The sequence below is a fragment of the Engystomops pustulosus genome, chromosome 10 (assembly GCF_040894005.1).
Source record: "Engystomops pustulosus chromosome 10, aEngPut4.maternal, whole genome shotgun sequence".
Lineage (NCBI taxonomy): Eukaryota > Metazoa > Chordata > Amphibia > Anura > Leptodactylidae > Engystomops > Engystomops pustulosus.
Genome location: NC_092420.1, coordinates 83,694,670 through 83,711,110, shown reverse-complemented (window position 1 = coordinate 83,711,110; position 16,441 = coordinate 83,694,670). Strand labels below are relative to the sequence as shown.

The window sequence follows — 16,441 nt, the reverse complement described above, 5'->3', positions numbered from 1 at the left end:
TTTGTGTCCGGCTTTCCTTTTCATCACTTATTCCATTACTGTCCTGTAGCTGTGAAATATTTGCTTACAAGATGAATCACTGAATCATCGGTAACATCACAAATACACTGCTGCCAGGGCCGGTCATGAATGTCTTAGCTGAGAAATGCAGAAGTATAAAGCATGGGGGAACCTGATCCTCTGCTATTTGCTGGCACTAACTTCTCTGCTTAATAAAGGTGATCCAGAGTAATGCCAATGAGCTGCCCACAGGACGAAAGGAAAGGGCTCTGAGAACATTCCTAGTCAATAAAGTGGTCCGAATTTTCGAGCCCATTTATTTTTCACTTTAACTACAATAATACTGCCCCCTATGGACAAGAATTTGTGCAAAAAACATTTGTGCCTCTTTCTTTACATTGTCTGGCTCTTGTCATCCAGCCATCTGATTTTCCAGCCTGCTTTTCGCTATAACATTTTGCTGAAGTCCATCTTGCTAGCAAAAGTTTACAGAAGAGGCAGACTACATAAAAGTCTGAGTATAGGGGAGGGGGAGGACAGTGAGTTATAGCAGCTAGGTTTCCATTAGAAAATTTACAGACAGAGGCTGAAGAGGGGAAAGCTGCTAGAAAATAAAGAATACAAGTCACATTATTTCCAGAACTATTTCATTGTTTCATATGTTACTCATATATGTGTATAAGATTAATGATCTCTGTAGAGTTCAATGAAAAGTTAGGTACTCTTAATGAAATATTAATGAAATATAGGGGCGTAATGATCCCAAAGGAGAGGGGGGCCCGCAGCCTTCATAATTCAAAATAACAGCATCTGCCCCACGCCCCGCGTTGATAGAGGAAAACTTTCGGCAGATACTGTTATATTCAGTTGTGAATACAGTAGGCCCCCAGATGGCTCCGGCTGCCCTGTCACAGGGGGCAGAGGGGGGTTTGGCGAACATGGCTGTCATAATTGATCTGTCCCTCTACCTCCAGATACGTCTGTGAGGGTTCAATTGTATCTATGTCCTACTCCAGTACAGGTGTGAGTAATACATCCTTACTCTATTACTATGCACAGCAGAGCACCGGCCGTTATCGGTCAGCTCCAAAACGTCAATGTGCTACCGGCACTGGAACACTTCATCTGCGCTGCTGTGCAAAGTGCCATAAGTAGAAGAAGGCAGGCCACTTGCAGAGGGTCCTGGAAAATCTGATTACTTTTTTTGGGACTGAGACAGGAAAAAGGGGACACCTGACAAGATAGGGGGCAGATAAAGGAGGCAGTTGTTAAAAATTGGGGCATTTATTAAGAATGGGGAGAAAAAAAGGAGGCACTTATGAAAAAAGGGGGCATGAACATGAACTAAGATGAAATTAACAAGAAACGTGACAGTAACTTTAAAAGGGGGTACTTAACTTAAGTGGGGGCGCAATTAAAAAGGGAGCCTAAACCATAATTGGAGCAAGGCAGTGGAAACATGAACTAATAAAGTTACAGAGGGCACTAAACTTAAAACTTACGAGTCGTGGATAAACTAAGTTTTGGTAGGTAGGGTTAGGAATGTTAGGATTAGGGTTACGAATTTTGCCCCGGGGGCCCAGTAGACTCTAGTTACGCGACTGGTGAAATTTATATAGAATAGGCTAGCAGTTTCTGATTGGTGGAGATTCTCTCCTCCTGGACGCTGATTACCATGTGATCACGGAGGTCAGTGATTGGTTATAGCACACGTGTGATCTACGACACCAGACTTAAGAGACCAGTAGGGATTGCTGATTTAGTGACAAATAAATTCCGTACAACCCCTAATTACAGAAGATAACTAAGGTATATTGACACCCTCTTTCCACATAAAAAAGTCAAAAGAATGGTACAAACTGACGATCATAAAAACACCATTTTCCGTCCAGCAGAAAATAAAATCTAAATTTCCGGATGAGTCTGCGCCTGGGCCGCGCTGTTCGTTATCTCTCCAGCGCGGTGCCGCTTTGGAATGTCATTTTGTTGTCTGGGGTCATTTTGATTGTCCTGTAAAACGCTGAATACACAATCCCGCTGTTTCAGCTCCGCTCGGAATATCCAAGACCTTCATAATTAAGTTCAAATTAAGCAAATGAACATTTCCCCCTAAAACGAAACGGTTTTAATTACACTTTTGTTCGGAACGTCTGTATGTAACTCCAGTGACTCTCGTAGAAAAAAAAAAGAAAGAATTCTTCACAATGGACCAGGGATTCCACACAATTACAATTCAGCGGAATCTTTCCTCTCGGTTCTAACCCCGGCGTTAGAGAGTTTGACGTTCCACCACACACACAAAAAAAAAAAAGAACGGGAAAAGATTTATGTTCTTCTTTTTACAACCTCTGGATGCTCTTCAAGAAAAACTCTCTGCGGGCACCCAGACATTTCTACCAATGTGATCAAATAACTTACCGAACGGATACAGGGAAAGTATTTTCTTAGTTTACAGCTCTAGTGGAAATGGACCATAGGGACCATTTACATTGGAGGTAACGTTTACTCAGTATGAATGTTTCCCAGGCAGCCTTTACTGGCTGAAAAATCACCGGCAAGCACAGTCCAAAAGCTGTCAGGACTGAAACGTGTCCCGGCTGCGGGGACCAGTAATGCATTGCTCGCTGCCTTAAGGCACTAAACATTTTAGCACTTGGAATCTGCCTACGGAAAAAGCAGCCCATAAAATAGCAATAATAATCAACAGAGTTCAAGACCCGCACTTCTCCTGGAGACGGATGACAGTGGCGGGACATGTGTCGGAGCATCACATTATCCATTTGTCCGCAAATATTTAGGCTCTTTGTTTGGTCCGGGAGGGATCATCACATGGAGGCACAACGTCTAGAACAGGTGGATGAATCCGCCAGCCGTGTCGGCACAAAGAGAAATTGTTCGGACATTGTGCTGGGTCAGCTGTGACGGGGAAAAAAAGTTAGACAATGCAAAGTTAGATCAGACAGTCAAATGCTGCGCCATATTTATTGCAGTACATGCTCTGTATAATACGTCTGTTGCATTAATATACTGGGGCACATTTACTTATCCGGTCCAACGAATTCCCCGAAAGTGCAGGAGATCGTGCGCCCGATATCCTGCATGTGTCGCTTCCCCGCTCAGGTCCGACGGAGTTCACCTTCTTCTTCCCAGTGCATGTAAGTGCATTGTCTTGTAACACAATTTGAAACTTAAATCCCGCGCTCAGGCCGAATCAGTCAGATCATCCGACGGCCCGCCCCCGATTTTTGTCACAAGGAAGCCAGCACAACCGTGCCAAAATCCAATCGTGTGAGACAGAATCCCAGCGCAGACACCTGTTAAATACCTGTTAAAGCCGTGCAAATCCTGAAAACGGCAAATGTGTGATCCGCGACCCTTAGTAAATAAGCCCTACTGTTTAGAGTAGTGTGGCATGTCCTGGGCTAAATGCGGCTCCAGGAGGCCATGTTTGGTGAACTCCGTACTGGGGTGGCAGCCTGGGTGTACACAGAAAGGGTTCTGAGTGCTACCTTTTGTTTGCCACCACTGCTATATAGTGTCTCTTTAATTCAGTGCTATATTAACCCCTATACTTCTTCCAAGATGGGGGCAACTGCACTTGAGGGTAGTGTGAACCATGCTTAGCCTTTGCTCAGTGATGGCCAGTCTTTACTAATATAACAAGTAGTATAATGTGCCTTCCCTGTGCAGGCATATTCAAGGGATGTAGACGCTCATCATTGCCAGCCAAGGTATACGTAAAAACGGAACCCAGCATTAACAGGCGGCACCGTGTGAAAATGGGAGCATACAGACGACCCCTAGTTACAGACGGACCCCTCTGCCCACTGTGACATCTGGTGATGCTCTCTGGATATTACTATAGTCCCAGACTGCAATAATAAGCTGTAAGGTGTCTGTAATGAAGCTTTATTGATCATCCTTGGTCCCATTACAGAAAAAAATTTTGAAACTCCGATTGTCTCTGGGGCAAAACAAAATTTTGTCTGGAACTACAATTATAAAATATACAGTTCCAACTTACATACAAATTCAACTTAAGAACAAACCTGTGGAACCTATCTTGCACATAACCCGGGGACTGCCTGTTTATTGTTTTAATATACCTCCTAGTCATATATAAACTCTTTCCTGTTCCCAGACAACCCCTTTAATGCGGCTATGAAAGCAAAAACAGTCTCTGTCTATACATTAGCATTCATCATACTCCTCCTAGGCAGTGCAAGCAACTGTGTAGTACCACCCCCTGCTTTTCACTTGCCCCGCCCCTGCTTAGTACCAAGGACAAATTCCATGCCCAATCATACACTGCTGTTCATTGATATAAGCAGCGTAATTCTGAGCTACCAACCCTATAAAGTGCTTACACAACTAATAAAGTCTGATGATACATGTTCCTAACAACTTTGCTCCCTATCTCTTGCGCAGATAATCGACAATTGGCGATATCACAAACCCAAGTTGGCCTCTTACTGGTTAATAAAGTTGGATTCTGTAAAACAGAGAAAGGTGAGATACATTTATTGGTGTTTTTTTGTGTTCTTTATTTGCAGTCTTCACATCACTCGGAGTCAATGGGGGTCATTTACTAAGGGCCTGATTCGCGTTTTCCCGACGTGTTACCCGAATATTTCCGATTTGCGCCGCTTGTACATGAATTGCCCCGGTTTTTTGGCGCACGCGATCGGATTGTGGCGCATCGGGGCCGGCATGCGCGCGACAGAAATCGGGGGGGCGTGGCCGAACGAAAACCCGACGTATTCGGAAAAACCGCCGCATTTAAAAACCGAAAATGTGTCGCTTGGGAAGCACTCACCTTCACCTTCTATGGGATGGTGCATTCCGGGGCGTTAAGATTATTTTCGGCGCTGCAGCGCCACCTGGTGGACGGCGGAGGAACTACCATCTTAAATCCCAGCCGGACCCGAATCCTGTGCAGAGAACGCGCCGCTAGATCGCGAATGGGCCGGGTAAGTAAATGTGCCCCAATGTCCTCCTGGATAGAAACAGTTTTTGCTTGATCTTCTCTGCAGAAAAATCCACAACGAATCACTTAGAAATCGCCTCCCGTTTTCCGCCCCCTTCCCTGCAGGCCCATGTAATATTCAGGATTTATGATAATAACTTTTGTTTCAGACTTGAGTCTCCATCGATTCCTTGTCTAGGAACCAATAGAAACATTAAGCATTGCAGTATTCCAGTGGTTAATCTTCTAGTTTTTCTTGTTGTGCGGCTATTTTAGAAGCTGAGGTGCTGTGCCAGAGATACAGCTGGCATAACCCCAAGAAGCACTGGAGCGCCTATCAAAAATAAGTGAGGAGTGGAACATATCCAAGCTTGACTCTCAGTGGGTCTCACAAGAGACTTCCAAAATGCAGCATTAATCTTCCAAGCTACTGTCAGATCAGTCGAAACAAGTCTGTCCTCCTCTTACCACCCCGCGCTCGGATGAAATGTGAACTCTGCTCGGAGATTCTCTACATAAATTCTTTACATTCTCATAATTCTGGCCAATTCTTATCCTTGGTTTCCCAGCATGGGATAGAAAAAAACAATGAATAGGAGAATTTATAGAGTGAGAAACTCGGCTTGTTAAAGTGTAAAGAGCAGATATAGCAATTTCCAGGGGAGTAACCAGCGTCCGTGGTCAGTTGCTGCTTCCTATCAGTGATTACTTCTCACAGCTGAGCTTTTGGTGCAGTTGCAACCAGCAGGGCCGGAGCCAGAACTGGGTATACCTGTGCTGCTGAGGTGCCCAAATAAGCACTTAAAGGGAACCTACCACCACGATTCTACCTATAAAGGTAGAACGGGTGGTAGGTGCATGTATGGGACGTGAGGATAGCCCTTTTTAGAGCTTATCCTCAAGTCCCCGCTATCTTTTTTAAAATCTTTATTGCCCTAGTAAGTAAATTTTGTAAAGAGGCTACTGGGGCGTGGAGTAGCCGGACTCGTAGTTACACACCCTCGTCCGAGAAGCCCAATGGGGGGTCATTTACTAAGGGCCCAAAATGCGCAATTCTGTCGGGCATCCCGACGATTTCCGATTTGCGGCGAATCCCACCGGTATTTTGGAGCACGCGATCGGATTTCGGCACAATCGCGCCGGGTTGCATGTAATGGAAATTTGGGGGCGTGACCGTCGGAAAACCCGACGGATTATGAAAAACCGCGGCATTTAAAAAAAAAAAGTGTCGCTTGACACGCGCTTCCCTGCACCAAGGATAGACTGGGGAACTCCAGCGGACCTTGGCGCAGCAGCGACACCTAGTGGATATTGGTGCACGGACCTTAGTGAATCCCGGCAGAAAATGACCCTCAATGTCTCCCAGACCACCCACCAAATGTTATACTGAGGACCTTCACCCATGAAATCCTTGTACATCTGTTCCTGCTCTCCATACATCCAAACACATGTACACGAGAGCCATTTTTGGACCTTTGAAAGTCTTCCTAAGGTCCTGAAACCACAGCAGAAGGGACGTATCCTCCATTTCCCAAGAAACTGATTCTAGCATCATATATAGGGAGTGATTCCAGACTTGTAGGGGCTATAATATTCATATAGTCCAGGGCACATGGCAGTCTAACCCCGATACTGGCAGAGCCTCTGTATACCAACAGGAGACAGTGCCAATGGGAGGCTCCGCACTTTACCGGAGAGGAGACCTGCATCCAACCATCTGCAGTTCAGCTACAGGTTTCAAAGCAATTCCAAAATTGGAAACTCTAAGAGACCTGCAGCGATTCCTGCAGATGCGCCGCAGCAGTGTCCTGCTGCAGAGAAGTTTTTTTGCTTGTATTTAGCTCAGTTGTTGCATTGTGTCTTCACAGCCTTAAAGGACTAACAGATTAGAACTGAAATATTCTTTTCTTCTGTTTAGATTTTGGACATTGTGAGAACAAACATTCGCTCGGTTCTCCAGCGCATCTGGAAAGTGTCTGATGTGGAGTGTTTACACTTGTACCGCAGTTTTAATCGCGTGTTCAATCGTCTCCTGTGGAGTCACGGCCAAGGACTGTGGAGCTGCTTCTGTGATTCCAGGTACGGCGCGGCCTTCTCCCCTCGGCTCCAGCCTCTCTTCAGGGATGTGTTAGGACAGACAAATGTATGCTGTGTTTACATGCTGAATGTCGGGGGATCATGCATTTTTTAAATACCTCCTAAATGGCGCTTTCAGCTGTGTACACAAAGCTGTATTCAATTGTGTTATAAAAATGACGGATGATTCGCTCGCCGCATTTGGCTTCATTTCAGAATCGTTTTCTGCACTTATCTAAATGAAAAGTATCTTTCGGAGCTGCTGCTGTTCACACACAAAATCTAATTTCCCCAGTAGTAATATATTGCGGGGGCCAGCGATACCTAAATGCGGCTGCCTGGGTGCGCAAAGATCTCGGAGAGAGGAGGTGCAGTGTCAGGAGTGGTATCATCTGTCATGTTTAAGAGTCTGATGGGGTAGAATGTTCCTTTAGGAGGAGCTGAGCAGATTCTATATAGTGTCCTATCTGCAGGCAGCATGTTATAGAGCAGGAGGATCTGAGCAGATTGTACATAGTGTCCTATCTGCAGGCAGCATGTTATAGAGCAGGAGGAGCTGAACAGATTGTACATAGTGTCCTATCTACAGGCAGCATGTTATAGAGCAGGAGGATCTGAGCAGATTGTACATAGTGTCCTATCTGCAGGCAGCATGTTATAGAGCTGGAGGTGCTGAGCAGATTGTACATAGTGTCCTATCTGCAGGCAGCATGTTATAGAGCAGGAGGAGCTGAACAGATTGTACATAGTGTCCTATCTACAGGCAGCATGTTATAGAGCAGGAGGATCTGAGCAGATTGTACATAGTGTCCTATCTGCAGGCAGCATGTTATAGAGCTGGAGGTGCTGAGCAGATTGTACATAGTGTCCTATCTGCAGGGGGCATGTTATAGAGCAGAAGGAGCTGTGCAGATTGTACATAGTGTCCTATGTACTGGTAGCATGCTATAGAGCAGGAGGAGTTGAGCAGATTGTACATAGTGTCCTATCTGCAGGCAGCATGTTATAGAGCAGGAGGAGCTGAGCAGATTGTACATAGTGTCCTATCTGCAGGCAGCATGTTATAGAGGAGGAGGAGCTGAGCCGATTTTACATAGTGTCCTATCTGTAGGCAGCATGTTATAGAGCAGGAGGAGCTGAGCAGATTGTTGGAAGCGATGGGCTCCATTTGACATCCGACTACTCCTTATCAATCATAATTTAGGCCAATATTGATCCCAAAATGAAACCCAGTCTTGAAACTTTTACTTGAGAAAGCAAATTTGTCATTTGACAGTAATCTGTTGGAGGGGGAGGTGGTGGTGAAGACTGTATAATTTATCTGATATTGTCCTGTATTTTGATCTTCATTTAAGGTTTTCATTGTGTCTGATGACCATACCTCCTAACTTTTGGCGGAGAGAAAGAGGGATAAAAGGGGCGATGCCATAGACCTTGCCCACTGTCCCCCCTATTGCCTCACCCTTAAGCATAGTGTAATATTAACCTTAATGGCTCCTCATATAGTATAATGCCCTCTTCTTGTGGCCAACCCCCCCCCCTATGGACCCATATAATACCCCCTCTACATTAGACCCTCCCTTTCTGTGGCCCCCACACACTTATATTGCCCTAGCTTTCTGTACTTCTACCCCTCCCCTTCATGTTGTGGCCTCCTGTCCTCCATTACCTTTATATTGCGGCCTCCTGTCCTCCATCCTCCTCATATTATGACCTCCCATCCTCCATTCCTTTTATGTTGTGGCCTATTGTCCTCCATCCCCCTCATATTGTGGCCTCCTTTCCACCATCCCTTATGTGTTGTGGCCCCTGTCCTCCTCCTGTAATTTATTAAACAACAAAAAAAACCCTCTGTTACTTACCATTCCCTCATTCCCCCACTGCAGTTCTGCTTCCTCTTCGTGCGGTTCTGAGATGACTCGGAGGAGGGGGGCGGGCCAGCTTTGGGGAACAGCTACCCACACATATGCTAAAGAGCAGCAGACATGTTTGGAGGTAGCAGGAGGCTGGTCCTGCCTCCTACCGGTCTCAATGCCGCGGCTGTTCTGCGGCTGTAGTGTACGGATCAGGAGGAGGCGGGACAAAGCGGGGCAGTCCAGGACAATCTCCCAACTGCCCGGGATGATGGGACAGCGGTGAGAAACCAGGACTGTCCTGCCAAATCCAGGACGGTTGTGATTAATTCTATTACTAATATCTTACAATCTTGGTCTATTGTTCATACATCTTTTATCCCCAAATCTGTAAAAACCTGTAATGTATGTGCTTCCTTCATGCAGAGTAACTGCTGTGCATTTTACATAATAGACATTTAAAGGTGCTGGCCCCTTTATGGATTAAAGCAACAGGAGGTGTTTTCACCTGCACTGGTTCACAGGAATTATCATCTATATCCATAGGCTCGGGGCGGATTTTCCGGCACAGGCACAGCTGGGTTTACACATGGTTCTCATGATAATGATATTACTCTGTATTTGCAGATGTCGTGTCTGCATGAATGACGAATGTAAACAATTACAGCGATGTAACTATGTGCAGACCCCGGCCATCGCACATGGCACGATGATAGGAGGGAACGGAGCGGCTCTGCACTATTTCCACATGTTCGGCGCATGTTAACTTGATCTGCTCAGACATTTCGGGACGTATTTGAAGCAATGAATGGATGTCAGGATCTATCCGCACATGTCCTTCTTCTCCCTGAAATTGAAATAATAGATTACAATTGAAAGCAAATGTATATACACAATGGAAACTACAGTATGTCCTTCTCCCAGTATAGCACTACCTGCACTGCAGAGCATCTCACCCCACAGTAGAAGAATATCTGGAAATAATCTGATAAACCAACAGCAAAATCTAAACCCTCCCCCCCCCTGGTTTTGCTTGACCCAATTTAGCAACCCTAGAGTAATGTAAATTTGGGATTGTATAACCATGGGGGTCATTTGTAATTGTACTTTTTGAAAGTTATTGTCAGCTTTGCAGAATTTGAGGGTGTCTCCACCCCACAAGAACAGAACAGTACTATGAATATATCATTATAGTTGGGGACTTTGTATTGCAGCTCAGCATCTTCTAGTTGCATGTCTCTATTAGACACATTGAGGCTCATTTACTAAGGGTCCGAATCGCGCATTTTCGTCGGAAAAAACAGGGAATTTAAAAAAGAATTAGTGTCGCAAGATCAGCACTCACATGCATCGGGAAAACGCAGGCGAACTCCGTCGGACCTCGGCGCAGCAGCGACACCTTGTGGATGTCGGGTGCACGACCTTAGTGAATCCCGGCAGACCCGAATCCTCGTCGTAGAACGCGCTGCTGGATCGCGACTGGACTGGGTAAGTAAATATGCCCCATTGATGTTATCGATGATGTCCTTAAAGGGGTTAGCCACTCTCTTACAAAAGTTCTCTCGTGTCTTTACTGCCTTTATAATAATCCCTGAATGTTTGTCAAGTGATTCAGCAGTCCTGATGCTAACTTTAGTGCTGCTTGCAGACTTTCTGTGATTCTTTGTTTACATGTGTGAGCTCTGATGAATAGGAGGAGCTGCAGTGGCAGAAAACCAGGAAAGACAGAAACTCTCAAAGGAGGGAAATACACAGTTACTTTTATATGGCTAATAGAAGAGATTTATTGCAAAGCAATAGGGGTTTTCTCTTGAATAGGTGATCCGTGTCAGGTTTGTCGGGATATATCATCTTTCTGTTCTAACTCCTAGAAGGGGGTCTAAAGCAGGGGTTTTCTCTCCATCATGGCATAAAGACACAAGACAACCCTCATCTATTTAATTTTTGCTATAAGGCAAACTATTATACAATTGAAGCAGATTTGACCATCTGAAGCCCGTCATAAGTTTCCATATGGTAGGTACTGCAGGTTATATCACTAGCTGAACAATGAGCCATAGGTTATTGTCTTAAAGCATATCTAACCGTTTAAGAAACATTGTATAAATCAGTATTATACTAAAGCTGCAGACAGTGATAGCTATTTACCCTGGAAAGATCAGTATTCATACCTTTAATGTTAGTAGCAGCAGAACTGTGAAATACGGATATATATTCCAGGTTTGTAGCTGGATGCAGAGCACTCTGGTATAATTTGAATATCACAGCAGTCACTCAGGTGGGAGAGACTGTTCCGCAACACATTCAAGAGACCTCAAACACCAGTGCACCACAGTGCTCCAAATACAGCTACAACCTGGAAAATAAATCCATTTCTCACAGTCCTGCTGCTACTAATAACAACTACAATATGGTTACACAGATCATAGAAAAAGGTCTATGATAGATGACCTGCTGACAGGTTCCCTTTAATTATGTGATTTGTAATCTTAATTTTCCAGAAGCTTTTCCATCTTCAGACTGTATTTGTAAATCCCAATCCATCTCTGATCTGGTGGGTGGAGCCCGAGCTGCCTCGACTCACCGTTCCCCTTCCGCTCTACCTGGAGCTTCGATGTCATGTGACATCCCAGTGATTATCAACAGAAATTTCATAGTAAAAGTCAATTTTATCAAAAAGGGAGCATAAGAGGAACGAAGTGGGTGGAGAAAGAAGCACTTTCCTCTACAAGTTTCTTGTACTTGCTTTTGTACAAAGTTTGTTGCAAAGTTTTTGGTTTTTTTTGACAACCAATACAGAATTGCACACATTTACATACATATATTTTTGTGGCAAGGGATCCAAAATATCTATGATGGACAATGTACAGATTAGTGGAATAAGGCGACATAATGGGGTTTTATTTACTAAGGTCCAGCGGATTGCATTTCCGTCGGACTTCCCAACATTTTCGGGATTTGCGCAGGGGGGTTGTGTCGCACGCAATCGGATTTTGGTGCAGCGGCGCAGGTTTTCAGGCAACAGAAATCCTGGGGCGTGCCGTCAGACAATCCGACTCATTCAGATTGAGCGTGGGATTTAAGATTCAAATTGTGTCGCAAGACATTGCACTTACATGCACCAGGAAGAAGATGGTGAACTCTGTCGGACCTGAGCGGGGAAGTGACACATGCAGGATATCGGGCGCACGATCTTAGTTAATCGCAGCACAGTGCATCAGCGTCAGACAACGCACTTTCAGGAACTCCGAGGGACCGGGTAAGTAAATGTGCCCCAATATTTCTGCTATTTCAATATGTTGTTAGATCTTATTTCCATATGTTTTCAGATGAAAATACGACCTTTACTCATAACTAGTGATAAGCAGACCCAAACCGCAATGTTCGAGTCTGTGCCAATCATTCAGGTTCAGGTCCCCAAACTTCTGTCTGCTTTCAGCTCAGCCCCCTGCCATTAACCCCCGCTATCATTGCTGCATCAATCACAGGTGTTAATTAATCAAATGCCACCAGCATTTTCTCTAGGATCGTCGCTTCCGGATGAAGTCAACCACTTCATGCGATGAGTGATGACACAGGAAGTGAAGTCCCCTGGACAAGGGTAGTAACACGCCTTGGTCTGTAGCGCCAAATTGGTCCTGCCCCCTGTGTACAATCATATAATAATAATTCCTTTATTTATATAGCGCCTACAGATTACGCAGTGCTACACAGCGCTTGCCAAATCAGTCGCTGTCCCCAATGGGGCTCACAATCTAATTAACCTACCAGTATGTTTTGGAGTGTGGGAGGAAACCGGAGGACCCGGTGGAAACCCACGCAAACACGGAGAGAACATACAAACTCTTTGCAGATGTTGACCGTGGGACTTGAACCCAGGTCCTCAGCGCTGCAAGGCTGTAATGCTAACCACTAAGCCATGTAATGTTATTTAACGATAACGAGACTCTATTCTCTTATTCTGTTTACAAAAGTTTTTTTTTTCTTCTCCTTTTTCTGCAAAAAGTTTTTGAACATTTAATCTTTCATTTTGCTCTTGTCGCATAGACGTGCTATTGCAACGGCTTTAAACCTCCAGGCAATTTTATTTTTTTAGGAGAAAACTATTTACTTTAAGCATCTTCCCACTTGTTTGTGATGCTGGCTGCGTACTCAGCGCTGGGAACATTTTCCAGCCTTCCCATCTTTGGCTGTCATGACATTTTTTCATTAGAGACTATTGGAAGTTGCCCAGAAAATTACCTTACTTATAGCAAACTGCATAATACGCCGCTGTATTTTTTTTTTTTCTATGTGAAATTTTCCTTTCATTGACTCTCTTTGTAGAGTGATTTGGCAAATAGGCGGAAGGCTTTAGTTTGCGGAATATTAAAGAATTGGCTTCTTATCAAAAGTTTATAAAAGAAAATAAAAATTGAAAAGATCTATATTGAGACCCAAAGTCCAATTTTTTTGCGCAAAAGAGATAAGTCCATCTATTTGGCTTTGGGAGAAACCAAAAAAAAAAATTGGAATAGAAAATAATATAAAGTAGAGAAATAGAATAAAATGCTTTAACCTTTGGACGGTTGAAATGTGGGAATAAATCGCGTACAAGCGAGGCTTATTTTAAATGATCAGGCAATGGAAATGGAGACGGGCGAAGGGGCTGATGTATCCTGACGGAGGAGATGGTTCTATAGTTTGAGGTTTTGATTGGATTATTAAGGGTTCGGAAACAACCTTCAGTCTGATGCTAAGAATTCTGAGCTGAGAAGAAACATCCCCACCGCCTGATACTGTAATCCAAAGGGGAAGTGCCAATCACGGTAATCGGGGGCCCCGGATAAGACTGGTTCTCCACCGCCGCCATCCGCACAGTAGAATCCTCACCCCACGGCTCCTCGTCATCCACGCTTTGTACCACCAGTAAATCTGTGTTTAGATGCAGTTTAACATATTGACCTTTTATTTGTCTGGCAGATTTGGGTGTTTTATATTCTCGGCGCCCCGTCCTGTCTTTAGCTCAGTGCTGATCATTGTACTGATCTCCAACCTCGCATAGTACCATCTGTCTTCTCTGTTAGGCTAGGCTGTCAGCGCGCCAGCCTGCAGCTCGTGTGCCATAGACAAGGTCATATCACTGTAAGCTGGCGAGGCGCTATCTGATCCGCGCTGGGTTATATGTGTCATTACTGACAGTGCAGGACCTGGAAACGCTCAAGAAATGTGTCTGTGTGGAGATATCCTGTGCGTGTTCACATAGGCCACCCAAAATGTAGCGATAGATAAAAGAGAAAATCCACAGCAGCACAGCGTCACCAAACAATGGGGATGCAAAAAAGCTCCAGACAGTGAACTCCTACAAATACAGACAGCCCCTACTTAAGGACACCCAACTTACAGACGACCCCTAGTTAAAGACGGACCCCTCTGCCCACTGTGACCTCTCGGGATGCTATTACTATAGTCCCAGGCTGCAATGACCAGCTGTAAGGTGTCTGTAATGAAGCTTTATTGATAATCCTTGGTCCCATTACAGCAAAAAATTTTAAAACTCCTGTCACTGGGGCCAAAAATTTTTTTGTCAGGAACTACAATGATAAAATATACAGTTCCGACTTGCATACATATTCTACTTAAGAACAAACCTATGGAACTTATGTTGTGGACTGCCTGTATCCAACTCCAAAATGAAGCAGAACTCCAAATCCAAGAGGGTGAAAATTGGGGTAGAGTTTATTCCCAAACAGGCGACGCTTCAGTATGATGAATCTTACCAGAAACTGTAACCCAATTTTCACCATCTTGGATTTGGAGTGCTGCTTCGTTTTGGAGTTAAATAGGGGGTAATACGTGGGTGTATGGTAGCCCCGCTGCTGCTTCGACACAGCCAAATACATCAAGAGGCTTCGCTCTTTTGATATATGCGGCTGAGGCGGGAGGGACAGGAACTTCCCACCCGGCCGGGATGGGGGAGCTATAAACTAGAATTTGCGACTATTTCGGAAGCCCTGATAAATATCCTCATAGAGTATATAATAGGTTCTGAAGGATCAGTTATTTGGGCTTATTTACTAAGGGTCCGCGGGACCGTGATTCTGTCGGGTTTCGCGAATATTTCCGAGGCGCGCCGAATTGCTCTGGGTTTTTGGCGCACACGATCGGATTGTGGCACATCAGCGGCGGCTTTCGCGCGCCAGAAATCGGGGGCGTGGCCGTCGGACAACTCGACGGATTCGGACAAACCGCGGAATTTAACAAAGAATTGTGTCGCAAGATCAAGCACTCACATGCACCGGGAAGAAGAAGGTGAACTCCGGCAGACCTTGCCGCAGAAGCAACGGATGCAGGAACTCGGACGCACAGGCTTAGTAAATCGCGGCAGACCCGATTCCTCGACGGACAACGCACCGCGGGATCGCGACGGGACCAGGTAAGTAAATCTGCCCCATTGTGGATAATTGAACAGTGAATCTATCCCTAACCAGATAGAATCTGCAGTAGATTTTACCGTAACACATTGCAGAAAATTTGTTGTAAATTTTGCTGTAGATTCTTCACGGATTTCACCATGAAAGAGTTAAAATTTAAAGGTGTAATTCACTGATTCTACTGCCGATCAAAAGTTAAAAGTTCTAGATCAAAAGATCCAAGCGCTACTGCTCTATGCTGTGTCAGTAGCTCCCATAGAGGTAAGTTACGCTCCATTATGGCTCTTTCTGAGTGTCCGGCTGTTGGGATAAACCCCTTAATATCTCAGCTATTTTTCATGGATTTTCTTCTGTTCAGTAAAATACTGCCAATATACTTCCCAGAATTCCATTGCCAAACATTCACAGATTATCTATGTATGTGGACATACCGATAGGGCTAAAGTGAGTGTTTAAATCTGTAGATCAGAGATTGATAGATAGATACAGTAGAAGAGAGAAAGATCGATTGATGGATAAATAATACATAGGAGATAGATAGGTAGATAGAATGTATATACATAAGACAAAAAGCTAGATAGATAAATGGTTAGATAGACATGAAATAGACAAATCAGATAGATATATAGACAGGAGATAGATGATCAGCATCTTCACCCGGGCATTCAACAAAGGTGTATTAAAAGAGTGATACATCCTCTAGCCACAAAAGTCCACATGCAGGGGGCCCCTCTACGACTAGGGGCCCTGGGCAAATGCCCAGTTTGCCGCCTCCTAACGCCAGCCGTGGCTAGATAGATACTGTATATCAACAATGGCTAGATAGAAAATAGACATAAGATAGATAAATAGATTGATACTATGAGATAAATGGATAGATAGTTGAATAGATAGATGGATTGATATAAATAGATCATAGCAATATCACAGATAAATAATAGAAGGATAAGTAGATAGAAGATAGACATATGATAGATAGATGACTGACAGATAGATAGATATGAGATAGATGATAGATAGATAGATAGATAGATAGATAGATAGATATGAGATAGATAGATAGATAGATAGATAGATGACTGACAGATAGATATGAGATAGATGATAGATAGATAGATAGATAGATATGAGAT

At 44.3% G+C, this 16,441-nt stretch overlaps 1 protein-coding gene across 8 annotated transcripts in view; it reads left to right on the top strand.

The window, feature by feature from the left end:
* The window catches only part of TTLL7 (tubulin tyrosine ligase like 7), a 174,080-nt gene that overhangs the window by 146,950 nt on the left and 10,689 nt on the right, over window positions 1–16,441 (top strand). For all 8 annotated transcript variants that reach the window (XM_072127476.1, XM_072127473.1, XM_072127475.1 and 5 more), the window contains exons 18-19: window positions 4,429–4,509; window positions 6,885–7,045. In XM_072127476.1, the coding sequence (XP_071983577.1) occupies window positions 4,429–4,509; window positions 6,885–7,045 (242 nt within the window). The remainder of the gene's footprint in view (window positions 1–4,428; window positions 4,510–6,884; window positions 7,046–16,441) is intronic.